The sequence below is a fragment of the Tilletiopsis washingtonensis genome (genome assembly GCF_003144115.1).
Source record: "Tilletiopsis washingtonensis strain MCA 4186 unplaced genomic scaffold FA09scaffold_4, whole genome shotgun sequence".
Taxonomy (NCBI): Eukaryota; Fungi; Basidiomycota; class Exobasidiomycetes; order Entylomatales; genus Tilletiopsis; species Tilletiopsis washingtonensis.
The window spans coordinates 606159-628995 of NW_020312001.1; the positions used below are offsets into that span (position 1 = coordinate 606159).

General features: G+C 68.9%; 11 protein-coding genes across 11 annotated transcripts; 4 read left to right on the forward strand and 7 right to left on the reverse strand.

Moving 5' to 3' along the window:
- Nucleotides 1–144: 144 nt before the first annotated feature.
- FA09DRAFT_328239 (GroES-like protein) lies at nucleotides 145–2007 on the reverse strand. The gene is made up of 3 exons (XM_025741694.1): nucleotides 1917–2007; nucleotides 1334–1851; nucleotides 145–1261 (listed from the first exon to the last, which is right to left on the reverse strand). Exons 2-3 carry the CDS (start codon nucleotides 1530–1532, stop codon nucleotides 363–365), a joined length of 1098 nt encoding a protein of 365 aa, XP_025600412.1. The 5' UTR covers nucleotides 1533–1851; nucleotides 1917–2007; the 3' UTR covers nucleotides 145–362.
- Nucleotides 1450–2409, reverse strand: FA09DRAFT_207046 (hypothetical protein). The gene is made up of 2 exons (XM_025739470.1): nucleotides 1917–2409; nucleotides 1450–1523 (listed from the first exon to the last, which is right to left on the reverse strand). The coding sequence occupies exon 1, from the start codon at nucleotides 2282–2284 to the stop codon at nucleotides 1919–1921; it is 366 nt and encodes a 121-aa protein (XP_025600413.1). The 5' UTR covers nucleotides 2285–2409; the 3' UTR covers nucleotides 1450–1523; nucleotides 1917–1918.
- FA09DRAFT_207041 (hypothetical protein) lies at nucleotides 2166–2812 on the forward strand. Its single transcript, XM_025739469.1, has one exon. The coding sequence runs from the start codon at nucleotides 2384–2386 to the stop codon at nucleotides 2717–2719; it is 336 nt and encodes a 111-aa protein (XP_025600414.1). The 5' UTR covers nucleotides 2166–2383; the 3' UTR covers nucleotides 2720–2812.
- Nucleotides 2813–2934: 122 nt separating this feature from the next.
- FA09DRAFT_207149 (hypothetical protein) lies at nucleotides 2935–4232 on the reverse strand. The gene has a single exon (XM_025739472.1). It carries the CDS (start codon nucleotides 3885–3887, stop codon nucleotides 3141–3143), a length of 747 nt encoding a protein of 248 aa, XP_025600415.1. The 5' UTR covers nucleotides 3888–4232; the 3' UTR covers nucleotides 2935–3140.
- Nucleotides 4233–4254: 22 nt separating this feature from the next.
- FA09DRAFT_328240 (WD40 repeat-like protein) lies at nucleotides 4255–6153 on the reverse strand. The gene is made up of 4 exons (XM_025741695.1): nucleotides 5621–6153; nucleotides 5169–5555; nucleotides 5011–5115; nucleotides 4255–4959 (listed from the first exon to the last, which is right to left on the reverse strand). Exons 1-4 carry the CDS (start codon nucleotides 6046–6048, stop codon nucleotides 4308–4310), a joined length of 1572 nt encoding a protein of 523 aa, XP_025600416.1. The 5' UTR covers nucleotides 6049–6153; the 3' UTR covers nucleotides 4255–4307.
- A 340-nt stretch (nucleotides 6154–6493) lies between these two features.
- On the forward strand, nucleotides 6494–7145 carry FA09DRAFT_336965 (hypothetical protein; the record flags this gene model as incomplete). The annotated part of the gene is made up of 2 exons (XM_025743952.1): nucleotides 6494–6789; nucleotides 6866–7145. The coding sequence occupies 2 exons, from the start codon at nucleotides 6494–6496 to the stop codon at nucleotides 7143–7145; spliced, it is 576 nt and encodes a 191-aa protein (XP_025600417.1).
- Nucleotides 7146–7157: 12 nt separating this feature from the next.
- Nucleotides 7158–11421, reverse strand: FA09DRAFT_358888 (hypothetical protein). The gene is made up of 3 exons (XM_025745021.1): nucleotides 10294–11421; nucleotides 9960–10239; nucleotides 7158–9909 (listed from the first exon to the last, which is right to left on the reverse strand). Exons 1-3 carry the CDS (start codon nucleotides 11144–11146, stop codon nucleotides 7326–7328), a joined length of 3717 nt encoding a protein of 1238 aa, XP_025600418.1. The 5' UTR covers nucleotides 11147–11421; the 3' UTR covers nucleotides 7158–7325.
- An 879-nt stretch (nucleotides 11422–12300) lies between these two features.
- Nucleotides 12301–14202, forward strand: FA09DRAFT_207194 (HECT-domain-containing protein). Its single transcript, XM_025739473.1, has 3 exons — nucleotides 12301–13546; nucleotides 13603–13955; nucleotides 14014–14202. The coding sequence occupies exons 1-3, from the start codon at nucleotides 12599–12601 to the stop codon at nucleotides 14114–14116; spliced, it is 1404 nt and encodes a 467-aa protein (XP_025600419.1). The 5' UTR covers nucleotides 12301–12598; the 3' UTR covers nucleotides 14117–14202.
- Nucleotides 14189–18376, reverse strand: FA09DRAFT_328244 (hypothetical protein). The gene is made up of 3 exons (XM_025741696.1): nucleotides 18299–18376; nucleotides 18079–18247; nucleotides 14189–18027 (listed from the first exon to the last, which is right to left on the reverse strand). Exons 1-3 carry the CDS (start codon nucleotides 18303–18305, stop codon nucleotides 14310–14312), a joined length of 3894 nt encoding a protein of 1297 aa, XP_025600420.1. The 5' UTR covers nucleotides 18306–18376; the 3' UTR covers nucleotides 14189–14309.
- A 617-nt stretch (nucleotides 18377–18993) lies between these two features.
- Nucleotides 18994–21446, forward strand: FA09DRAFT_315770 (kinase-like protein). Its single transcript, XM_025740817.1, has 11 exons — nucleotides 18994–19133; nucleotides 19202–19513; nucleotides 19591–19655; nucleotides 19710–19779; nucleotides 19829–19935; nucleotides 19988–20066; nucleotides 20116–20223; nucleotides 20280–20361; nucleotides 20410–20547; nucleotides 20598–20841; nucleotides 20899–21446. The coding sequence occupies exons 1-11, from the start codon at nucleotides 19052–19054 to the stop codon at nucleotides 21424–21426; spliced, it is 1815 nt and encodes a 604-aa protein (XP_025600421.1). The 5' UTR covers nucleotides 18994–19051; the 3' UTR covers nucleotides 21427–21446.
- A 141-nt stretch (nucleotides 21447–21587) lies between these two features.
- FA09DRAFT_336970 (hypothetical protein) lies at nucleotides 21588–22306 on the reverse strand (the record flags this gene model as incomplete). Its single annotated transcript, XM_025743953.1, has 4 exons — nucleotides 21588–21782; nucleotides 21837–21928; nucleotides 21979–22041; nucleotides 22195–22306. The coding sequence occupies 4 exons, from the start codon at nucleotides 22304–22306 to the stop codon at nucleotides 21588–21590; spliced, it is 462 nt and encodes a 153-aa protein (XP_025600422.1).
- Nucleotides 22307–22837: the final 531 nt, after the last annotated feature.

Here is a 22837-nt window from a genome sequence, read left to right on the forward strand (position 1 = left end):
GCTGCCGGGCCGCCGGCTCGCATCGGGCGTCACGTGTGGCCGGCGAGGCGGTGCAGCGGACGCGGTGTGGACGGCGCTGCTGCTCCTTCACCTCCACCATCCCCGTCTCTCTCGCGTCGCAATCGAGCATCATTCACGCACAACGCAGCATGTCGCGACGGTTGACATTTCGGAGCACGGAGCGCGTCGCCAGGCCACGGCTGCGAGGTCGCGGCGGGCGAGGCGCAGCTCGGGTGGGTCGTGAGGAACGGCAGTAGTAGTGTGTGAGTAGCGGAGCAGAGACGGAACAGAGCGGGTCGACTAGGCGGCGCGAGGCGTGACACGGAGGCCGAGCCTGGCCCGCAGCGAGCGAGCATCACCGCTTAGCGGTCAATGTCAAGCACAATACGTCCCGCGATCTGGCCGTTATGCATCTGCTTATACACCTCCGGCAGGTCCGTGAGGCCGAGGGTGCGCGACACGACGTTGATCTTGCCGCGCGCGGCGATGTCGAGCGCCTCGATGGCCTCCTGGCGGTTGCCGACGTAGCTGGCGACGATGCTCAGGCTCTTGAAGACGGTCCAGAAGACGTCGGCCTTGATGGTGGCGTTGGGCGGCAGGCCGACGGGCACGAGGGTGCCGCGCGGGCGCAGGTACTCGAGCGCCTGCTCGTACGCCTTGGCGCCCGACGCCGCGACGATGGCGGCCTGCGGGCCGAGGCCATCAGGCGTGGCGGCCTTGATGTCGGCGATGAGGTCCTTGCTCTGGTTGAAGTCGATGAAGACCTCGGCGCCGCACTTGGCGCTCAGCGCCTTCTTGTCGGCGCCCGTGTCGATGCCGATGACGCGCGCGCCCATGTAGCTGGCGTACTGCGTCGCGAGGTGACCGAGGCCGCCGCCCGAGCCGACGATGACGACCGTGTCGCCGGGCGTGAAGTTGGCCTGGCGGCAGGCCTTGTAGACGGTGACGCCGGCGCAGAGCAGCGGTGCGGCCGTCTCGAGCGAGAGCGCCGCCGGGATGGGCGTGAGCGACTTGGCGTCGGCGACGGCGTACTGCTGGAAGCTGCCGTCGACGGAGAAGCCGCTGCACTCGGCCTTGACGCAGTTGGGCTCGTGCGACTTGCGGCAGTAGACGCAGTCGCCGCAGCTCGAGTTGATCCACTTGATGCCGACGCGGTCGCCGATCTTGACGTGCTGGTCCGCGCCCTCGCCGAGCTTGACCACGACGCCGGCACCCTCGTGTCCGCCGATGAGCGGGAGCTTGTTGGGCACGGGCCAGTCGCCTATTGGAGAGAGAGGAGAGAGAGAGAGTAAGCACATTGTCTCCGAGCAGGCCGTGGCAGTCTAGTACGCACCGAGGTTGGCGTGCAGGTCCGTGTGGCAGACGCCCGAGTAGATGACGCGGACGAGCGCCTGGCCGCGCGGCAGGTCGTGCACGACGTCGGCGTCCTCGATGGTGATCGGACCGCCCTGCTCGCGGAAGATGGCGACCTTGTGGCGCTTCGGCACGTTGAGCTGCTTCTCGCGTGGGTCGATGGTGCTGCGCTGCGGCATGGCGGCGGGTGTGGTGGGTGTGAGTAGGTGAAAGGTGCTTGAGAGGGTGAGTGAGGGTCGCAAGATGCGGAGAGGTGGGGAGCTGCGATGCTGGGCGTAGAGACGCCTGCTTAAGTAGACGGGAGCGTCGAAGCGACTCGCTCTGTGGCAGAGAGAGGCCTCGTGCCCTTCACCGTACCTCCGCTTGGGCAGATGGCGAAGCGCAAGGCAGGCCTCAGCAGTCTAATCGATCTGTGAGCACGGTCCATGGCTGCGTCTCTCCGGCCCTCGCGGCAGCAGTCATCTGCCTTGCTGGCCTCACGAGCAGTCGGCTGCGCTGCTGCGACCGATGATGAGCTCTTGGGCGGAGGCGCACCGCATTTCCTTGTCGCACGACACACCCACCGTCACGGCACCCACCTCGTCCCGGCCCCTGAACGGCGGGCCGTAGCGGCCGTGGCGGCTGTGGGTCTGCTGCTGTCGAGCGACAACCAGGAGCAACGGAGCGGTACGGAGGGAGCGTGCTCAGACCACCCTCGACCGGCTTGTAGCACGTGGGGTCGCAGCGATTGCGCTTTCCGCTCTGCGCTGCTTGTGCGGGGGCACTCCAGGACAGCCGTCTGAGCCAAATGACGCGGCCGCGGAGTCTCGATGGTGATGGCGGCGCGGGCCGCCGTTCTTAGTGCCGCAGCAGAGATGAGGCCTCGCCCTCGAGCCGCCGTTCGCTGGCCGCTCGGTGCTCGGGGTGTCGTGTGCAAGCACGACCTGCGCATCAGTGCAGCGCTGCCGTGGCGAGCTGACCGGCGCAGCTACAGTACGCTTCTCTCCGTCTCTAGCTATAGCAGCCGCCTCTCCGGCGAGCGCGGAGTCATATGAGGCCTCTGCATACTTTGCACTGCCCGCTTCTCTCGCTCCGCCGCTCGCTGCTCGCAGATGAGCGGGCAGCGAGCGGACGGGGACTGCTGCTCCTTCCGAAGTGCCCGCGGCACCATCAGCGGGCCGTAGTGCACTTACACCGTTCAATCAGCAGTTCGTCCCGCACCGCGCTGGCCCCTCTCGTGTGGCCTGGATCGCCAGCATCAAGGCTTGCTCATGCGCACGGCCACGCCGGCCCGCCGCGGTACCGTCCGCTGGCTGGCGGGCCGTGCGAGCGCGTGGCTGCTGTGGGGCCTCGCAAGTCCGCCTGGCGCACCGTGCGCCGCTGCTGAGCGCCTCGAGGTGGGCCCACAATGCATCGTCCTCCCGCCGCGAGGAGAGATGCAGCGCAGCATCGACGATCGCACGACAGCAGACAGAGAGAGCTAGGCTCGGAATGGCAACGAACCGTCTCGGCATGGCTGTGCCGATGTCGAGAGCCTGTGTGGTGGGCTTTGCCGGCCTGCAGCCGGGCACTGCAGCAGTGTGGCAGCAAGCCCGGCTCAACCTGCCCTCCTGCAGCGGGAGCGCCATTGGGGGGACTTTCTCGACTTCGTGCGGCCTAGCATAGATTCTGCTCTGCAAAGCGGCGGCTTACAATGCACGAAGTAGGCGCCGCGGCGCTGGAGGTCATCGAGAAGGGTCAGGGCGGAGTCACAGGCGTGGGAACGGCGCGCCGGATCACGTGCCAGGGGCGCACGGCCCAGCCTCGAGCTATCCGCGGCGCCGTGGATGCGCCCCGCCGCGCCTTACCTCTCCCTCCAACACCTCTCCTACCACACCTCGCCCACCATGTCGCTTCAACAAGCCGGCAGCAGTAGCAGCGCCACGCTCGATGCGCTGCCACTCATGCTCCTTTCCGCCGCGCTGCCACAGACGCTGCTCGCCTCGACACGGGCCGCGCGGGCATCGCGGCGCGCCGCCGAGCGCGACGTGAGGGCTGCCGGGCTGGCGCTGCCGGGAGCGCTCGATGAGCCGGGAGCTGATGAGCCGGAGAGGGAGAAGGAGGAGACGGAGCGCAAGCTGCAGGCGCTGGGTGCACGCGTGGGAGAGGGCGTGGTGCGCAGGTGAGTAGCGAAGGACGAGAGGTGCCGACGCTGGCGTGCAGTGAATCGTGGTGATGGCATAGAGCGACGGCGATGAGGGCAAGGAATCGTGCAGCCTCAGCAAGACGGTGTCGAGAAGCGAATGAATCTCGCGCCCACCTTGCTGTTCCTTCGTTTGTGCTGACATCTCGTCCGCAGCCTCTTGCGAGCGCGGGCAGCGACACTGCCACCGCCCGGCACCACGCTCGAGGTGCTGAAGCTGCTGTGCAAGGACGTCTGGCTGCTGGCGTTCGGCAAGCAGGTGGATCACCTGCGCACAAATCACCGCGTACGTGGCGCTTACAGTGGCTGCGGGGAGGCTGCGCTGACCGCATGAACCTCTCTCAGGGCGTGTACGTGCTGCAAGATACCTCATTCCAGCCGCTGCGGACGCTCTCGGTGCCTGGCGGCCCAGGAGAGAACGCCAAGGCGGCGCAGGAGGTGAGTGTTCTGCCGCCGGCGCACATGCTCAGCACTGACATCAGCTGCAGTATCTCTCGCTGCCGCTCGGCTTCATCCGCGGCGCACTGGGCGCCCTCGGCGTGCCGGCTCAGGTCGTGGCTGAGCCCGGGCTCAGCGGCACCGGCGGCGGCGGGCCGGCCAGCTGCACGTTCCACGTCAAGACGGCGGCTGCGGCGGGGCACGCAGCATCAGGCTCGGCCTCGTCGGCCTCGGGCATGCCTGGCTCAGCAGCGTCGCCCGTCGGACAGGGCCGGAGGTGATATGGCGATACCCTCAGACAGCCTGCAGCGTTGCACAGAGGAGGATTAGAGGGTTCACATTGTGTGTCGCTGCACTAGAAGCCGTCGAAGAAGTCGTCGTCTTCGGTCTTGCCCTTGTGCTGCGTGCGGCTCAGCAGCTGCATCTTGGCGCGCTTCTTGGGCGGCAGTGCGCGCTCCTGCTCCTCGGCGCTGCTGTCGTCGTCCTGCGGCTCCGAGTCCGTCGTGTCGACGTCTTCTTCTGCCTCGGCGGCATCGTGGTCTGCCTCGTCTGCCTTGCGCGATGCAGAGCGCATAGACAGGTCGCCGCTGAGGTCACCGACGAGGCCCGGCCCTGCGTCTGCCTCTTCATCGCTGTCGCTGTCGCTCTCCTCGCCGCTCTGCTCCTCGTCCTCGTCCGAGTCGGGTTCCAGCAGCGGTCCAACGTCGGTGAAGCGGGCCTCGGGCCCGTGACCGATGCTGACGACCCAGCGCTCCTTGCGCGTAATGCGCTCGACGGGCAGGCCGCCGTGGTCGGCGACGACGCCGAGTAGCTTGTGCGGCAGCACCTGCACGACGCGCACCAGGCCGTCGCTCGAGCCCGTGAGCACCGTGTCGGCGTCGAGCGCGCAGATGGCATCCACCGACGCCGGATGGCCCGGGATGCGGTCGACGTGGTCCAGCAGCCCGCGCGACGGCGCCCACAACGAGAGCATGCCGAGCTGTGTGCCGACGACGAGTTTTGAGCCGCTGGGCGCCGAGTCAGCAATTGTTCGGCGGGCACGCTCCACTGCTCCTCACCCCTTGACGCTGGCCACGCTCAACAGCTCGTCCTCCTGGTCCTCGCTGACCTCGACCGCAGCCGCACCGGCGCGTGGATCGATGACGGACAGCGTGCCGTCGCCGCTACGGAGCACAGTGAGCGTGAGGAAAGGCACAGCACGCGCACAGCGACTCACCTGGTGACGACCAGCCGTTCCCGCCCGGCCTGTGCGCTGCTCTCGGCCTCGGGATCCTCCTTCTGTGTCCAGCCGCGCTTCTCGCGCTTGCGCTGCTTGCGCTCGTCGCGGCGCGCCTCCTTCTCGAGCTCCTCCTTCGTCTTCTTCTTCTCGCGCCGCTGCTCGAGGTGCGTCATGTAGAGCAGTTCGGTGATCCAGTCGAAGTGGTGCGTGTAGACACGCACGGCGCCTGCTTCGCGGCTCACGTCGCCGGGATTCGCGGGCGCGGTAGAGGACGAGGCGATGGACGTGGTCGGCTTGCGTGGGTCCCACAACGCCACGACGCCATCGTCGTCGCCGGTCGCGAGCAGCGAGGCGGAGATTGGCAGGATGCGCGACGGCGCCGCACTGCGGGCGTGTCAGACAGGCTACTGCTAGCAGAGATGCCTCTGCTGCGCCTCGCTGCCACTCACTGGTGCCCGCGCCACGAGCGCACCACCTTGCCGCTCTCGGTGTCGAGCTGCGCAATGCCGCCGTCCTTGCTCACGGCCCACACATGCGCGCCGTCGTGCGCAAAGGCGACGCCGCGACACGACTTGGCCGACGGCCGCGTGGCCCACTGCTTGGCATACAGCTTGCGGCGGCGCGGTGCGCTGCTGCTGCCGCGTGCGCTCGTGTCGTCGTCATCGTCGCTGGAGTCTGAGCCGCCGGCCGCCGAGCTGCCAGCAGCCTCGTCGTCGCTCTCCGCCGCGCCGGCGTCGCGCTGCGCGGTGCGCTGCACGAGTGCGGCATAGTCGACGAGCTGCACCTTGCCCGAGATGAGGCCGGCGGCGAGCAGGTGCGTCTCGGGCGCCGGGTGGAGGGCGACGTCGAGCACGTCGGCCGAGAGCGGCACGTCCATGGCGGCGAGCAGAAGCGGGCTCTGCGGTGCACGAGTGATGCGCTACAGCTGCGAGAGTCAGCGTGCGGCGGCGATGGAGCGGCCGGTATGGAGTGAGCGGCGGAAGGAGAAGCAAGAAGCTCGAGCTCGACACGCGCGAAATCAGAAGCTCGAGGCACGTTCCGCCCGAGGAGCGTGTTCCCACGCCGCCTAGCCGGCCCGCCAAGCACGCGCGAGCGCCGTGCTGCCAGGCTTGCTGTCTCTCCACATCCACACTCCCTCGTTCGCACCCTCGTTGCTCCGTCCGCCTCGCTCTCTCCCGTCTCGGCCCGTTTCTGGATCCGTCTCTTGTCGCCGCATCGCATCAGCACCCCTACACGCTCCTCGCTCCTCGTTCCCGCCGCGTCGCGTCGTCCACACACGCGCGCGTGCCCCACACTCCTTTGCCTGTTGCCCCATCGCCTCGATGGGCAAGCACCTCACACCACGGCGGCCACGCGTGCTGCGCGCCGCCAAGCCACTGCCGCCGCCCAGCGCCGAAGACGCGGCTGCCGCAACTGCCGCCGCCGACTCGACGAGCGACTCGTCCGGCAGTGCGCCGCGCCGCGCCAGCGGCACGGCCGCGCTCCTGGCCGGTGCTGCCGCCGCGGGGCTCAAGCCGCCGCCGTACAGCGCCGCAGCGACGTCGGCGGCCGAGTGGAACTCGCTGCTCTGCTGGGCTCGCCGCGGCCGCGGCCCGCAGTGGGACGAGAGCACGGGCTTGTAAGTGAAGCGTGTGCTGTCCGGCAGCGTCGGCGCAGCGCGTGCTACTGCAACTGACGTGAGCTCGATCTCTCAGCTGGCAAGTGGACAGGCACTCTCCCGCATACTACTCCTTCTCCGCACGGCCGTCTGTCAAGACGGCGCTGGACAAGGGCCGCACGCCGACGCCGCCGCCATCCGTTCCAGCCGCCGCCGATGCCGGCACCGCATCGACAGACGCTGCATCGGCAGGCAACGCCGGCGCCGACGAGCAGCGCCGAAGCGCCGCGCCCGGCAGCGCTGCGGCGCCGCTGACCGTCGTCGAGGGCTCGCCGCCGCCCGTGGGACCCGGCAGGCACCGCACCCGCCTGCGGTGAGGGACTGGATGGGAGCAGGGATTGCACATGCATCGCATTGGTTTGTCTTGGACATGAGTGAGGGTGGAGTAGATGCGCGACCGGTGACATGATAAATGGGCGACAGAGAGGGGCAAGAGCGGCACAGGCGCCCAGCGAAGCAGTGCAAGTGGAGCAGGGCACTTCCATCGAGGCTCGGCCTCACGACGAGAAGTCGCCGGGCGGCGTAAAGTAGGCGGCAAACATGGCCTCGGTGCGCAGCAGCGGCGCCTCGGCGACGACGCTATGCACATGTAGGAAGAGCGCCGGGAAGCGGCGCGTAAAGTACGCCAGGAACCCGTCGGGCAGCGCGCCCATGTGCTTGCGCAGCTGCGGCGACATGTCCTGGTAGTGGTGCTTCTTGTTGCGCAGCGCACGCAGCAGGTCCTGCACGCTGTGCCGCTCGTACTTGCGGAACTTGCCCAGGTCGTCGAGGAAGAGCTTGTCCATCTTGCGGTGCCAGTCGGCGCCCACGACGTCGGCTGCGTGCTGCTCGAGCGCCACAAGCGCCGGCGGCGGGTGCTCCTTGTCCATGATCTCGAAGCGGTCGCTCGCGTCCTGCAGGAACGCCAGGCGCCGCCCGCTGTTCCAGAAGTACGGGTGTGAGAGCACGTCGCTGGCGTCGGGCCGCTCGCGCGGGTTCGCCGAGATCATCGCGGAGATGAGGTGCTGTGCCTCGTAGCCCTCCTCGCCGAGGCCCGAGAGCCGCGTGAGCGCGAACTGCCCGCGCACGATGTTCATCTCGCGCTCGAAGCGCGTGCCGAATGGATGCTCGCCGTTGGCCAGGACGTAGTAGGCCAGGCAGCCGAGCGCAAAGACGTCGACGGCGCGCGTCAGTCGTCGCCGCTCCTCGCCCGGCTCGCGCTCACGCGCGCCGCTCGGGCCGAACGAGCTCTCCGTGCTTGCGCTGCCGTCGCCGCCGGCGTCGAGCGAGATGTCGCCGCGCAGGATCTCGGGCGCGCGCCAGCCGACGGTGCCGCCCGGGTTGTTCATCGTCTGGCTGAAGCTCGTCTGCGCCAGGCCGTCGAGGCGCTTCGAGAGGCCAAAGTCGGAGAGGAGCATCTTGAGCTTGCCGGCCGCCGTCAGCGACACGAGGATGTTCTGCGGCTTGATGTCGCGATGCACAATCGAGAGCGAGTGCAGGTGCTGCAGGCCAGACGTGATCTGCGCCAGTGCCTTCTTGGGCTCGAGCAGCACGGCCAGATCGCGGAAGTCGCCCGGCTTCTCGATCACCTCGGACAGGCTTGCAGGGCAGAGCTCGAGCGCGATGTACAGGAACGAGCCTGTGAGCTCCTTGTAGAAGTAGCGGATGACGTGCGGGTGGTTGTCAGCCGACTCGAGCAGCGACACCTCCTTGGACGCGACGTTGACAAAGTCGCGCAGCAGCCGCTTGACAGCCACGGCGCGGCCCTGGAACGTGCCGCGGAACACGACCGTGCCCGACGAGCCGTAGCCTAGCACATCGTCGGAGATGACGAGCGAGCTGCCCTGCCGCAGACCGCCTGCGCCCGTGCTTGACCTTCCCGTAGCGGCATGGGCAGCGAGTCTAGCCGCCTGCTCTCCAGCTGACGGCGCGTCCGGAGCCGCGTCGATCCAGCCGCCCTCGATCAGTGTCGACGTGACGGGGCTGTTCATCGAGCCGCCGGAGAGGCCGAGCTGTGCAGGCGTCTTCGTGTTGCCAGCTGCAGCCTTCCTTGGCGTTGGCGGCGACCGCATCACCTCTTCGCTGTTCTCCTCCTCCTCGCCGTCATCGCCGTCGTCGTCGTCTTGCGCGTTGCGCTTCTCGTCGCGCGCAGCCACGAGTGCGCCGGCACGCTTGCCTCTCCGCCGCCTTTTGCCTGCGCGCTTCTTCTCGGCGCGCGCAGCCTCTGCCGCTTCCGCGTCGAGCAGCTTCTCGACGGGAGTGTGCCCAGGCTCCAGCTCGACAGGTGGCTGCAAGGCTGGCGCGCCTGGCTCAGGCGCAAGAGCGGCACCAGCGGCGACAGGCGAGGCGACCTGTGCCGGAGGCGGAGCGGCAGCCTCGGGAGTCGCAGGTCGCGGCTGAAGGCCGTGCTGCAGCAGCAGCTTGCGCTCGAACTCCGCCTCGGCCGCCTTCTCGTCCATGATGGCCGGCACCCAGAAGACGTCCTTGGCGATGGCATTTGCGCTCTCGCGGCTGTTGCGCCGCTGCTCCTGCAGGCCGATGTAGATCAGGCCACACAGGATGGCGGCGAGAAGCAGCGTGATTACCTGCGCGAGGCCGACGAGCGGCGTGGGCCGCCACGTCCAGAAAGGCGGCGAGGCGTCTGCTGGTGATGGCAGCGAGGAAGGCTGCATCAACGGCGGGTCGGCCGCACCTGCGCTGGAGCTGGGCTCGGCGTTCGCTGGCCGATCGGCGATGGCCAGCCGCGGCGTGTCGCCACCATCAAGCAAGCGAGGATCGAGACCTTCCGTCAGGTCCTCCATGCCGCTCTCGTACGCGCCGAGCCAGCAGCCGACGCTCGCGCATGGCCGGCCCTTGCCGTGTCCGGCGTGTGATGCGGGAGCACGCGGCGCGAAGGCAGCGAGCGGGTGCGACTCGCTGCCGAGCGCGTAGAGCGAGCCGGACGACAGGCCGAGATAGGTCGCGTCGCGCGTCGCTAATGCGGAGTCGTCGCTGGGTATCAAAGACGGCAGCGCGATTGGCGGATGAGGCACAACGATTGGTGAGCCATGACCGCGCGTGGACGAGTCGGAGAGCGGGTAGACTAGGTCGAAGATGCCGGCGCTGCTGAGAGTGAGCTTGGCACGCACGATGGATTCAGACGCGTGACTCACACAGCACCGCCGACGTCTGCGCGCCACACCAAGCGGTCCTCTTCGGGCTCCGGCCACTCGTCCGTAACGTTGAGGCAGACCACCTCGCTCTCCTCCGGCACGCCCATGAGCGCCAGCGGCGACGCGCCGGCAATGCGCGACGCCTGCGCGCGAGCCTCTGGGCTCGAGCCGGCCCACAGCGCGGCCACCTCGCGATCTGCAGCGTTGGGCGCAAAGGTGCTGTAGCGCAGCGTCTGGCGGGCGCTCGGGTCGGCGCGGTTGTGTATTGTCAGGGTGTAGTCTAGCGTTGCGGTCTGTCAGCAGAATGTTACGCTTCGGTAGCGAGACGACGCACCTGTCCGTCCGACATACGTCCACTCGCCGCTGTCGCGTGCAGAGTCGCTACCAGCCTCGCCAGTGAAGGCATCGTCGAACCATCTGCCGGCCTTCTCGCGCTCCCTGCTGCCGCCGAACACGGCGCCGATGCGGCCTGTCGCGACGTCGAGCTCGACGAGCGCCGTGCTCTTGTGCCCGACAAAGACGCGCTCTGCGTCGGCTGGGAACGAGAAGGGCGAGAGGTCGACGAGCTGCGGCAGCGTCAGCGGCAGCTTGCGCAGCTGCGTGTCTTCGCCGCTGCCGTCGCTGCCGTCGAGTGCGCTGGAGAGCACGTAGATGCTACCGCCGCCGCCCGGCTCGACGACGTACATGCCCGTCTTGCGCATGCGCTCCAGCGTCTTCACGCCCTCGGCCGTCGAGGCCAGCTCGGCAAAGGAGGCACGCGAGCGGCCATACGCGGCGTCGACGAGCGGATCAAAGGCGTACCGGCTGCCGCTGCCTGGCGGCACGTCGCTGGACGAGGAGCGCGCCGGCAGCTGCCAGAGCGTGGCGCCGGAGCGGCGGTGCAGCGCGTGCAGCGAGCCCTCGAGCGTGGCAACGAGCACCGTGTCGCTGAGCTCGAGGCGCGAGAGGGACGCGGGCCGCTGGCCGCCCAGCCGCTGCGCCGCCAGCAGGCCGCGGCGCGAGAGGGCCAGCGCATCGCTGCCAGGGCTGCGAGGTACCGCTGCGGTGCGCCGGCCGGGCGTCTCGGGCTGCCCGGGCCGCAGCGACGAGGTCGAGGCGGCGAGCGCCGGCACGAGGATGCAGAGCAGCAGCAGCAGCGGCACCAGCAGCTGGCACATGCACGGCTGCAGCCGCGAGTAGGGCGGCATGGCGCCGCGGCCTGAAGGACGACGCAGTAGAGAGGTGGTGTGCGATGAGAGTGGCTGGAGGATCTAGGCAAGCATCGCGCCGCTGCCGAATGGCACGCGCGTGAGACGGATGTGCGAGAGCGAGGCGCGAGCGTCGAGGAGGAGTGGAGCGGGTGCAGAAATCGTCCGCTCTTGATCTGCCGCGGGCGCCAAGAGCGATGCAGCAAGGAGTGCAGAGACGAGGCCCGACGCTGCTCTAGAGGAAGGAGAAGGAGCAGGCAAGATAGAGGGCGGGATGTGGTGTGAAGCAAGGCGGACCGGCGGCAGCGAGCGCGACATCTGTGACTCCCGCGGCTCGGCGCGCGTCGCGCGTGGGGTTCTGCCGCTTGCGGCACAGGCTCCCTCGCATTCTTTCGGCCGCCAGCAAGGCTGAACCTGTTGGAGATTCGAGGTGGCATTCTCAACATGTTGCAGCTTATGGTGCATGCCAACGCAGCTGCCGGAAAGCGCCGCTGCTACGGCGGAAAAGGTTGCGAGGGTCGAGAGAAGTGGCTCGAGCGGGGTCGACGTGGCGCGGTGCGTCACGTGCGCGCCGGCGCCTCGAGGTCCTCCACCCCAAGCGAGGCTGCCAAGCGCGACCTCGAGGCGCGCCTTGTGCGTCTCCGACTCGACTTGTTTCCCTACCTCTACTTCATCTCATCGTCCACGCTGCGCCGCTCCTCACACTCCTTCACCTCACCTGCGCACACGCGCATCTCACTCATCGTTCGACCCGGCCACTGGCGCCCTCTGCGCTGCGCCTGCTGTTCGCCGCGTGAGGCCGCTGCGGCCATGTCCGAGTACGTCGCCGCTCCATCGCCGCTCGCACTGCACCAGCTCACGCATGCGGACCCACAGCCAACCACCAGCATCGGGCCCGTCGGGCTCGCGTGCGCCGCCCGCGGGTGCCGCCATCGTCGTGCAGATTCCCGTGTCGGCGTCGGGCTCGGGCGCCGACCCGCTGGCCGCGCTGCTCGGGCCGCTGCAGGGCGCCCTCGGCGGTGCGGCGCCCGATGCCGGAGGCGCACCCATCATGCTCTCGCTGCCCGGCATCGCCGGCCTGGGTGGCGCACACGCCCGCGCCAGCGGCTCGGGCTCGCGCGGCGCCGCCGCAGCGGGGCTCGGCAGCGCCGTGCCGCCGCCGGCGCTGTCGGAGAAGGGCAAGGAGCGCAAGACGGGCAGCAAGGAGGAGGAGGAGCTGGCGCGCCTGTACGAGGGCTTTGAGTTCGAGCAGCTGTGGCGCAAGCTCAGCGATGCGCTCGACCGCCTGCGCGGCGACAGCGGCGCGGCGATGATCCTGCTGCCGCTCATTGAGGTGAGTAGAGCACAAAGAGGCCGTAGGCGGCCGGCGGCGTGGGCTGGTGCTGGCTGCTGGCTGTACACCTTGTGTCTCTTTCTCTCTGCAGCGGCTCACCAGGCTGCCCGCAGAGCTTGATGGTAGTGTCGAAGCACGTCGCGACCTCGGAGACTGCTGCGTCGATAGAGGCCCGCCAGGCCAGCGCATCATTACGCGGCTCCGTGTCGCCGTCCCTCGAGCGCGCTGCGCCGCTGTCGCGCACCAAGCGCGAGGTGCTCAACGACAACTTCTTCACCTTCACCGAGCGGCACCGCAAGATCCTCAACGTCATGGTGCGCTCGAACCCGGCGCTCATGTCCGGCTCCTTCTCGCTGCTCGTGCACAACCCCAAGGTGCTCGACTTTGACAACAAACGCAACTACTTCTCACAGCAGCTGCAGCGCGGGCGCCGCGAGCACATGACGCCGCTGTCGCTGAGCGTGCGGCGCCAGTACGTGTTCGACGACTCGTTCTTCTTCTTCCGGCGCCACTCGGGCCAGGAGATCAAGCACGGCAAGCTCAACGTGCGCTTCTACAACGAGGAGGGCATCGACGCCGGCGGCGTCACGCGCGAGTGGTTCCAGGTGCTGGCGCGCGCCATGTTCAACCCGGACTACGCGCTCTTTGCGCCGTGTGCCGCCGACCGCACGACGTACCAGCCGAACCGCATGAGCTCGATCAATCCCGACCACCTGGCCTTCTTCAAGTTCGTCGGCCGCGTCATCGGCAAGGCCATCTACGACGGGCGGTTGCTCGACGCGTACTTTACGCGCTCGTTCTACAAGCACATCCTCGGGCGGCCCGTCGACACGCGCGACCTCGAGGCGGTGGACCCAGAGTACTTCAAGTCGCTCGACTGGATGCTCGAGAACGACATCACCGACGTGCTCGACCTCAACTTCTCCGTCGACGCCGACGAGTTTGGCGAGACAAAACAGATCGAGCTCAAGGAGGACGGCATCAACATTCCCGTCACCGAGGCCAACAAGCAGGAGTACGTGCGGCTCGTCACGGAGCAGCGCCTGACGCTCTCGATTCGCAAGCAGGTGAGGTGCCCGGTCGCGTGCCCGCCGCTGCCTGTGCTCACCCTTCGCCCTTCCAGATCGATGCGTTCCTCGAGGGCTTCAACGAGATCATCCCGCCAGACCTGATCCGCATCTTCAGCGAGCAGGAGCTCGAGCTGCTGATCTCGGGCCTGCCGGACATCGACGTGGACGCGTGGAAGAACAACACGGAGCTGCACGGCTACACGACGTCCGACGCAGTGATCCAGTGGTGGTGGCGCGCCGTGCGCAGCTTCGACCAGACGGAGAAGGCCAAGCTGCTGCAGTTCATCACCGGCACGAGCAAGGTGCCGCTCGAGGGCTTCGGGCATCTGCAGGGCGTGCAGGGCACGCAGCGCTTTAACATCCACCGGGCGTACGGCGCCGACCGCCTGCCGGCTGCCCACACATGGTGAGCGCAGCCGATGCGCAGCAGTCGGCACCTCTTACTGACGCTCCTCGCCGCGCAGCTTCAACCAGCTCGACCTGCCGCAGTATGACTCGTACGAGCGCCTGCGCTCGCAGCTGCTCGTCGCGATGAATGAGGGCGGCGAAGGCTTCGGCTTCGCCTGAGAGGGACACGGAGTGTGCGCGGCCTCGCGGCCCGGCAGCGCTCTCAATCAAATCACGTCACAGCAGATGAGCAGGCAAGGGCATCAAATGGCGGGCGCGTGAATGGAGCTAGAAGTACAGTGGGTGGAGGGTCTATCGCGGCTCGTGATGGTGATAAGGAGGCACACGGCGGGCGTCGAGGCGCCGGCTGAGGCTAGGAGGCAGAGGAGCCCTGCTCGGGCGCGGACTCGTCCGTGGCGGTGATGGCAGCGCGCTGCTGGGACAGCGGCCGCGGCGGCGAGGAGCTGGCGACCATCGAGGCGAACATGCTCTTCATCGTCTGCTCGTCGAAATTGAACTGGCTCGGCGAGAAGTTGGGCAGCGCGAAGGCGGCGGGATCGCCCATGCTGCTCGACGCGGCGGCGCTGAACGAGTTGAGCAGAGCGTTGAGACCCGGCGAGAGCTCGCCGCGCTGTGCGGCCGCAGCGGCGGCGCTGAGGGCGGCGGTGGTCTTCTTCGACGGCGTGGCGGGCGCGGCGCCGTTGCTGATCGGGCTGCGCCGAGGCGGGCTCGACGGCGATGCGGCGGCAGGTGCGGCTGGAGCCGCAGAGGTGACGACGGCGCCCGTCGCAACGCTGGCGGCGACGCCGGTGCTGCCCTCGTGCGTGAACTGCTGCAGGTGCTGCATGAAGTTGAACGACGGGTGCAGCTCGATGCCGCCGTCGAATGTCTCGAGGCTGATGCCCTGCATGTTGCCGTTGGCGCCGAGGCCCGAGTTGGCCAGCAGGCCGTACGGGTCGTCGAACATGTCGAAGAGCGACTGCGCGTCCTCGTACTCGCCGTCGGGCGAGAGCGCCTCGGGCGGCGAGGAGGCCGACGACGTCGATGGCGCGTCCTCGACGGTCGCAGGCAGCGGCCGACGGCCGACACGCTTGACGGCGCTGGCCGCAGCGGCGGGTGTGAGCGAGTTGACTGGCGTCGGAGCGGCGGCAGGCGTGTTCTTCTGCGAGACGAGCGCCGTCGAGGGCTGAGCGCCGTCAGAAGTGCCAGGCGCATTGCTGACGTGGATCACCGGCGGCTGCGGCGTCGGCACTTGCTGCGGCGCCGCGGCCCCTGCTGCCGGCTTGGTGTCGGCGGGCGTGGCCATGTCTGGGCTCTCGCCGAGCGTCCACGCCTTGACGGGGCTGGGCGTCGGGAAGAACTCCTTCATGCTGGCCGTGCGGCCCCACTCGTCCATCTCGCCGAGGTCGGCCTCGGAGAACATCGGCGGGCTGCTGGCCGGGCCGAGCGCGTCAGACGTGCGCGCACCGGCGCCGTAGAGCGAGGCACCGGCGGCCGGACGACGGCGGCGCGTCGCGCGACCAAGCGTAGGCGAGCCACACGGGCCGCCATCGTCCATCTCGGCGTCGTCGAAGCCCTCTGTGCCCATGAAGGGGCCCATATGGCTCGAGCCCGGACCGCCGTGGCCAGCGCGAGCCTGTCGTGCGGCCTTGCGGTCCTGCGATGGCGAGCGGCCGTGCGTGCGCCGAGACGTCGGCTCGCCAGCGTTGTCGGCCGGCGTGCGTCCGCCGTCGGTGGGCGTCGCACCGGCGCCGAGCGCGTTGTCCCAGGCGTTGCTGTTCAGGCGAACCTGGTTGAGAGACACGGTGTGCGCGCCGGGCTGCGCTGCGTCGCTCATGACGCCGCGGGGCAGGCGGCGAGACTTGCGCGAGGGCGACGGGCTGCCCGGGCAGCTGTCGGGGCTCGTGGCATCACTGCTGGCCTTGTTGGCGCTCGAGGGACCGTCGCTGGACCAGAGGGCAGGGTGCGTGCCCGGCGGCGCGGCCAGCTCGTAGTTGCCGCTGCGCACGCGTCCGCGCGTGAGCGGGCTCGTGCTGATCATGTTCATGAGGTCGGCGCTGTCGAGTGTCATGTCGTGGCCGCTGCGAGCAGCCTGGTTGTGGTCGCCGCGAGTGGGGCTCGAGTGCGGCTCGATCTGGTCACTGGCGAAGGGGTTGTACGTCGCACGCGTGCCGTGCGGATTCTTGCGCGGCGAGCGGCGGAGCGGCGTCGGCGGCGGCTGCCCGGCCATGTTCGACCAGTCGTCGTTGCCCTCGCTGAGGAGCGTCTGCAGCGCTGTGCCGGGGCTGGAGTCGAGCAGGTAGCTCGGTGCGCCGTAGCGGCCGCGCGGCGTCGGCATCCATGCCTGCGGGCGAGAGAAGCCGGCGGGGCTGCGGTGTTGCTGCTGCAGCGCCCAGCCGTCGGTGACGGCACGAGCAGCGAGCGACGGACGCACAGGACTCGACTGCGGCACGCTGTGCGCAAACGTCGCCGACATGCTCGTGTTTGGGCTCGAGGCCGTCATGGCACTGCGGTTCGCGCTGCCGTCGCGCGAGCTGGCCCGCTCCTCGGCCTTGCGGGCGACCGCGAGGCGCTGGCGCTGTGCACTGCGGCCCTTGGCCTCGCCCGTCTTGCAGCCCTTGGGCCGGCCCGGCGGCAGGCCCTGCGGGTTCTCGAGGATGCTGCGCTTCGTGCGCCACCTGCCGTCGGAGTCCTTGAGGAAGTCCTTGAGGCGCGCCTCCTCGAGCGTCTCGGCCATCTTGGGCCCGGCGCCGCGCGACGCAGCCGATGCGGCGCCGGCGTTGACGCGCTTGCTGTCCCGCTCGCAGACGTCGGAGAGCGTGCGCGGCAGGCCAGCCGAGCGCGCCCGCTTGATGCCGAGGCCTTCGGCGGCTTGCTCTGTCTCGCCCTCGTCGCTGTCCTCGCTGAGCTTGGGGCCGTTCTGGGCGACTGCAGCGCGCCACGCAGCGCCACGCGGGCCGCCCTGCAGGTCGCCGAGGACGCGCTCCTGCGGCCGGTTCATGCCCGTCTTGGTGAAGTACTTGCCGCACGCGTTGCAGGCACGCCACTGCGGCTTGTCCACCGACGCACCGCGCTCCGTCTCGCGGACGTCGCTGCCGTCTTTGTACAGCACGGCATCGAGGCCCTGCGGCAGGTGGACGAAGCGCCACGAGCGCAGCCCGCGGATGCCGCAGTTGTAGCAGGCGCGCGCCTCGCGCAGAGCCTTCTGCGTGGCCGCCTTGGTCTCGGCTGCGACGCGTCGCTTCTTGGCTGCGGCGGTCTCGTTGATCGGCGGAGCCTCGGCCTCGGCGGACGTCGCCCTCAGCTCATCCTCGCCGTAGCCCGGTGTCATCTGCGTCATTGGCGAGGTGGCAATGACAGAGTCGCGTCGGGAGTTGCGCCGCGAGTCCGCAGAGGCGGGCAGCGGCACGGACGGCATCGCCGGCGTCAGCTGGCTGAGCACCTCGTTGATGCGTGCGCCTGCGGCGCTCAGCGCGGGCGCGTCCATCGGACTTGCAGCCGAGCGCGTGTCTCCTGCTGCCTGACCCTGCAGCGCCTGCAGCAGCTGGAGCAGCTGCTGCTGGGTGCTGGCGGCCGTTGCGTCTTGCTGATCCTGAGCGTGCAAGCCACTCCGCTCCTCTGAGGCGCTCTGCTTCGGCAGCGGAGCGGCAAAGGTGGCGGGAGAGCGATGCGGGCTCTGCTCTCGCCGTTGCGGCGCGTAGCAAGCCGGCGCCTCGGTCTCCTCTGCCTTGCGCTTACCCAGAGAGGAGGAGGACGTGACGGCGTCGGGTGCCGGCTGTGGGGCCGGCTCGTCGCTCGCGCCGGGGTTGAAGGCGCGGACGAGGTCGTAGTACTGCTCTCGGCTCTGCTTGACGGCCTCCTTGAGGCGCAGCACGATCTCGAGCTCCTCGTCGTCGTCCTCGTACGTGCCTCTCACCACGCCGGTGACCATCGAGTCGCCCTCGCCCGCCTCTGCCAGCGCCCAGGAGAAGAAGCCCTTGCCGACGACGAACGACGGGTTCGACGGCCCGCTCGTGCGGCGCCGGTGCGACTCGAGCGGGTCCTGTGCGTAGAGCGTGTAGTCTTTTCGGCGGTCAAAGACGAGCTCGGGCCTGTGCTGCGGTCAGCGGACGCGTCGCGCGGCGGGTGGACGCGTGACTCACGAGGCGATGCAGATGGCGCTCAAACACGTCTTGAGCGTCACGGTGCCGAAGCGCGGCGTGGATGCCGGCGCGTTGCGGCGAGCCGGCAGCAGCTCGACGGGCAGCTGCCGCCCGAGGTGCGCGACCATGGTGCTGTGCGGCGCCGATTCGAGTGTGTAGAGCACCTTGACTGCGCGAAGGGTCAGCCGAAGCGCGCCGAGTCATGCCACGTAGGACGCACCATCCATCTCGCGGCGCTCACGCGGCCGCCGCGGCATCGGCGCTGGCGCTGCGTCCGAGAAGGGCGGCGGCGACGAGGCGGCGTAGCGCGGCGGCAGAGCGGCGCCCTTGCGCGAGCGGCTGGGCGCGGCACGCGAGCGGGCCTGCGGCGGCGGCGAGGACTGGTGGTAGCGCTCGAGGTGCGCGGGCGAGGCGCGCGACGACGAGGCGTGCGACGGCCCGGCGCGCGACGACGAGGCGTGCGACGGCCCGGCGCGCGACGAGGAGCCCGAGGCTTCGGCGTGCCATGCCGCGGACATGGCGGCGGGTGAGAAGGGCGCGAGAAGATCGGTCAACGAGGCGGTGCGAAGCGGGCGGGTGGTAGGTGGGCGTGTGGATGTGCGATGTGGTGGAGCGTGAGAGGCAGTCGTGGCAGGGTCGCAGCAGGGATCAGCTGGTGGGTGTGGGAAGGCAAGCGTGGCGCCCGGCACCGATCGACGGGTGCGGCCAGGCACGGCGGACGCAGCAGCGGGCGGCAGCCACGGCCAGAGCCGGCGCGCGCGCTCACGCGCCCATCTACGCGTAGCCCGGCGCGCCGGCACGCGTCGCGCGTCTGCCGCCGTGCTGCTCCCACGCCGTGGCGTCGGTGTTGGTCCGCTGCTCCTCCACTCTCGCCGCGGCGGCGGCGCGGCGCCTCTCTCTTCCTCTCTCTCTCTTCCTCACACCATCACACAGCGACACACCCCTGCGCTGCCAGCGCCACACCTCGCGCACCATGCCTGCGCCCACATCCTCTACTGGGCAGCACTACCCTCTCATCGAGGGCTACTCACTCGTGCATCCCATCGGCGGCGGCGGTGCGTGCCGCGCGTGGCCACCGCTCTCCGCGCCCTGCTCACGCAGCCTGGCGCTCCTCTGCCCGCAGGCTTCTCCAAGGTCTTCCGCGCCGTCAATTCTGCAGCGCCCGTGCACAAGGTCGCCGCCGTCAAGGTCGTGTCCTACGCGCGGCCCTCGGCGCACTCCTCGCGCCAGCAGCACCCGCCGGACCGCCGTGCGCTGCAGAAGGAGGTGCAGATCCACGCCGTGCTCAAGCACGCCAGCGTGCTCGAGTTCATTGCGGTGAAGGAGGTGGGCCTGGGCAAGGACGGGGAGCGGGCCATGGCGCTGGGCAACTATGTGCCGGGCCTGTACATGGTGCTCGAGTACGCCGAGGGCGGCGACCTCTTCGACAAGATCCGTGAGTAGTAGGAAGCAGGCCGGGCGCTGTGGCGGATGTCAAGCCGCAGCGTGGTCTGATGGCATATCATGCCGCAGCGCCGGATCAGGGACTCGATGAGGGTCTGGCGCACTTTTACTTCCACCAGCTGCTCTCGGCCTTGGTGAGTCGGGCTGGACACGTGCAGAGCGGCACGCGGCTCATGTGCGTGGCGCAGGAATACATCCACGGCCAGGGCATTGCACACCGCGACGTCAAGCCAGAGAATCTCCTGCTCGATGCACAAGGTGCGTCTGCCGGCGGTGAGGCGAGGCGCCGCTCACCCTTGCGATGCAGGCAATCTCAAGCTCGCCGACTTTGGCCTGTGCAGCGTGTACAAGTACCGCGGGCAGGAGCGCGACCTGCTGGGAGCGTGTGGCAGCCTACCGTACATCGCACCAGAGGTGAGTAGCACGCGCCGCGAGCCACGCTGGGCCCGCTGACGTGCTGCGCCAGATGAACGGCAAGCCGTACAAGGGCGAGTTTGTCGACGTGTGGAGCACGGGCGCTGTACTGTTCGCCATGCTGGTCGGCAGTGAGTAGCAGCCGCGATGTGGCCACGCGTAAGCTCACACGTGCTGCAGACACGCCATGGGACGAGCCGACATCGCGCAGCCCGGAGTACAGCGCATACCTCACCGGCGAGCTCTTCAAGTACGAGCCGTGGCCGCGGCTCAGCCCGGACATGCTCTGTGCGTGCCGACCCAGCCACATCGACCACTGCTGCCTCTGCTGACATCCTCTGCAGCACTGCTGCGCAAGATGATGTGCCCAGACCCGAAGCGGCGCATCAGCATCAAGGGCATCAAGGAGCACCGCTGGTACACAATGTGAGGCGCGCCTGGCCCTCACGTAAGCCGCAGCTGACATCGGCGCAGGCCCAACTCGCTGCTCGAGAACGGCAAGTGCCGCGACCCAGTCACGCTGGCCGAGCGGCTGCTGCAGGGCCTCATCGTCTCTGGCGACCTCGACTTTGACCTGCACTCGGACGGCCAGCGCGCACAGGTGCCCGAGACGTGAGTGTGGAGGCGTGCGTTGAGCGGCCTTGGCTGACACGTCTCGACAGCGTCTCGTTGACGCAGCCCGAGTGGAACGAGCGCTCGGCAGATATGGGCGCGATGGGCGACTGGCGCGCGCCCATGCCGCCGTCGTCGGCCGTCGCGTCGCTGGGCGGCGAGGCGGTGCAGGCGCGCAGAGCGCGACACGAGGCCATGTCGCAGCAGATCGGCGCGCGCCGCGCCGCCTTTCCGGGCAGCACGGCCGAGGCGGGTGCGCAGGCCAGTCAGTTCACGCAGGCGATCAACCACTTTGTAAGTTGACGTCGAGGAGCATCCTGATCGTCGCTCACCTGCCCTCCTGCCGTGCAGACACAATTCTCGTCACTCGCACCTGCGTCGACGCGCTTCTCGCCGCACCTGACGCGCTTCTTCTGCGCGGCCGAGCCGGCGCTCGTGGCGCGCCTGCTCGTCGAGCGCCTCGACGCGCTGGCCGTACAGAACAGCATCTCGTCGATGGGCGACGACGAGAGCGAGCTGCTGGCCGCCGCCGCCGAAGCTGCCGATGACGCCAGCATGGACGGCGACGGCGACACGGACATGGACGGCTCGGCGCCGGCGCCGCAGCCGCTCGCGCGCAGCAGCAGCGGCAACCTGCCCGCCAGCGCCATTGGCTCGCGCGGCGCACGCATCCGCCTCGGCACGATGGACCGGCGCAAGTGCGTGCTCAAGGGCGAGATCCGCATCGAGACGCTCGCCGCCGCCGTCAGCGCCGGCCCCAACGCGCCCAAGTGCCTCGTCTTTATGCGCCGCTCCAAGGGCAACCCGCTCGAGTGGCGCCGCCTCTTCCGCAGCCTCGCCGGCGACGTGCAGCGGCAGATCTCGCAGCGGCTAGGCTGACAATGTATGCATACAAGTGGAGAGCGTCAGGAGGCAAGAGGCAGGAGGTAGAAGGCGTAGGGCGGGTCGCGCAAGGCAGGAGGCGTGAGGCGAGGCGTGAGGCAGACGGCTATGGCAGACGGTGCGAGATGCTGCTTGAGGGTGCTGATGGAGACGAGCGCTCACGTGCCCTTGACTCCGGCGATGAAGCCCGGGCGAGCTGTCGCGCGGATGTGGTCCTCGACGCCGAAGATCATCGCCAGGTAGGCGTGGTCGGCGTCCAGGCTCGCACAGCTGTCGGAGAAGCCAGCATCGTAGGCCGCACGGAAGCGTGCCTCCATCTCGCTCTGGAGGCGCTCGGCCGTCTCGTCGAGCGTCTGACGCCTTGTCAGCATGCGCATGAGTGCTGCAGCGTTCCAGTAGCAACTCACGTCCTCGTTGGCGCCGAAACCCTCCAGGAGATACTTGGCCGACCTCTTGCCGACGAACGCCTTCTTCACGGCAGCGGCGTATGCCGCTTCGGCTGTTGCATGGCTTCAGGCACGCAAATTCGCAGGCACCGCTACAACTCACCGGCTGCGGCGTCAGTGTTCTTCGTCTCTGCGGTGCGCTGCACGTTCACGGAGCTCTGGTCGCCTGTTTGATGGCATGAGTCAGGGGATCTGAGGGCGAGGCTCTATGGAATGCGCCTGCAGTGTTGCAGCCCGATCCGGCCGACACGTCCACGCCCACCGCACGCTCGACGGCTGCGGCAGGCAGCTCGCGCTCGGCACAAAGGAATGCACTCACCTGCGCTGGTCGACGCATGCAGCGGCTGCCCGGCACCAGGCACCGTCGCAGCCTGGGCAGCGCCGTGCACCTGTGCCTCGTCGATGTGGATCTTGATGGTGATGGTGGGCATGCTGAGGTGAAGCTGGTGTGTTGGAGGAGAACGGAGTGCCGTCGACGCGCGTGGGGATTGTGTGAAGGCCGTGTGGGGGGTAGTATGGTGGCGGTGGTGGTGAGAGCAGAGGATAAGAGAGCAGCACGACGAGCATGCGACTCGAAGGCCTCGGCCGTGGCGCACCGCTCCAGCAGGCGCCTCCACCACGCGCAGCGGGCACGCTGACACACCTCGCGAGGTCGACATGCATCCTGGCATGGCTGTCATCATCCAGGTGGCATGCGTATGCTAGCGGTAGAGGACCACACGCCTTTGCATCGCCGTTGTCCGAGGCAGCGGCCTGCGGTGTCCCGGCTGACGGCTTGACCCCTGAGTGGAGCAGCAGACACGGCGGCGGCGCAGCGACTCCCTCGCTGCGTGCCGAGCGCTCGCCATGGTGTGTTGCCTCCTGCTTGGCCTGCGAGCGCTTCGCTGCATGCTGCGACGCAGACGGCGGCGGCTCCGGTGCCGTCGAAGCACAGCGATGGGCTCAGCGCAGCGAAGTGCCCG

Excerpts from the sequence above, each read along its gene's own strand:
- FA09DRAFT_207041 (XM_025739469.1), top strand. The coding sequence starts at position 2,384 with ATGAGGCCTCTGCATACTTTGCACTGCCCGCTTCTCTCGCTCCGCCGC.
- FA09DRAFT_328239 (XM_025741694.1), bottom strand. The coding sequence starts at position 1,532 with ATGCCGCAGCGCAGCACCATCGACCCACGCGAGAAGCAGCTCAACGTG. Across the intron at positions 1,262-1,333 it reads GGACCTGCACGCCAACCTCG|GCGACTGGCCCGTGCCCAAC; the intron begins GTGCGTACTAGA and ends TCTCTCCAATAG.
- FA09DRAFT_207046 (XM_025739470.1), bottom strand. The coding sequence starts at position 2,284 with ATGCGCAGGTCGTGCTTGCACACGACACCCCGAGCACCGAGCGGCCAG.
- FA09DRAFT_207149 (XM_025739472.1), bottom strand. The coding sequence starts at position 3,887 with ATGAGGTATCTTGCAGCACGTACACGCCCTGAGAGAGGTTCATGCGGT.
- FA09DRAFT_358888 (XM_025745021.1), bottom strand. The coding sequence starts at position 11,146 with ATGCCGCCCTACTCGCGGCTGCAGCCGTGCATGTGCCAGCTGCTGGTG. Across the intron at positions 10,240-10,293 it reads GACGTATGTCGGACGGACAG|ACTACACCCTGACAATACAC; the intron begins GTGCGTCGTCTC and ends CCGCAACGCTAG. Across the intron at positions 9,910-9,959 it reads GCAGACGTCGGCGGTGCTGT|CGCCGGCATCTTCGACCTAG; the intron begins GTGAGTCACGCG and ends CACTCTCAGCAG.
- FA09DRAFT_207194 (XM_025739473.1), top strand. The coding sequence starts at position 12,599 with ATGGTAGTGTCGAAGCACGTCGCGACCTCGGAGACTGCTGCGTCGATA. Across the intron at positions 13,547-13,602 it reads CGCTCTCGATTCGCAAGCAG|ATCGATGCGTTCCTCGAGGG; the intron begins GTGAGGTGCCCG and ends TCGCCCTTCCAG. Across the intron at positions 13,956-14,013 it reads CTGCCGGCTGCCCACACATG|CTTCAACCAGCTCGACCTGC; the intron begins GTGAGCGCAGCC and ends CTCGCCGCGCAG.
- FA09DRAFT_328244 (XM_025741696.1), bottom strand. Across the intron at positions 18,028-18,078 it reads AGCGCCATCTGCATCGCCTC|GCCCGAGCTCGTCTTTGACC; the intron begins GTGAGTCACGCG and ends ACCGCAGCACAG.
- FA09DRAFT_328240 (XM_025741695.1), bottom strand. The coding sequence starts at position 6,048 with ATGGACGTGCCGCTCTCGGCCGACGTGCTCGACGTCGCCCTCCACCCG. Across the intron at positions 5,116-5,168 it reads GAACGGCTGGTCGTCACCAG|CGGCGACGGCACGCTGTCCG; the intron begins GTGAGTCGCTGT and ends TGTGCTCCGTAG. Across the intron at positions 4,960-5,010 it reads AGCGTGGCCAGCGTCAAGGG|CGGCTCAAAACTCGTCGTCG; the intron begins GTGAGGAGCAGT and ends CTCGGCGCCCAG.
- FA09DRAFT_315770 (XM_025740817.1), top strand. The coding sequence starts at position 19,052 with ATGCCTGCGCCCACATCCTCTACTGGGCAGCACTACCCTCTCATCGAG. Across the intron at positions 19,780-19,828 it reads TCTCCTGCTCGATGCACAAG|GCAATCTCAAGCTCGCCGAC; the intron begins GTGCGTCTGCCG and ends CTTGCGATGCAG. Across the intron at positions 20,362-20,409 it reads GAGCACCGCTGGTACACAAT|GCCCAACTCGCTGCTCGAGA; the intron begins GTGAGGCGCGCC and ends ACATCGGCGCAG.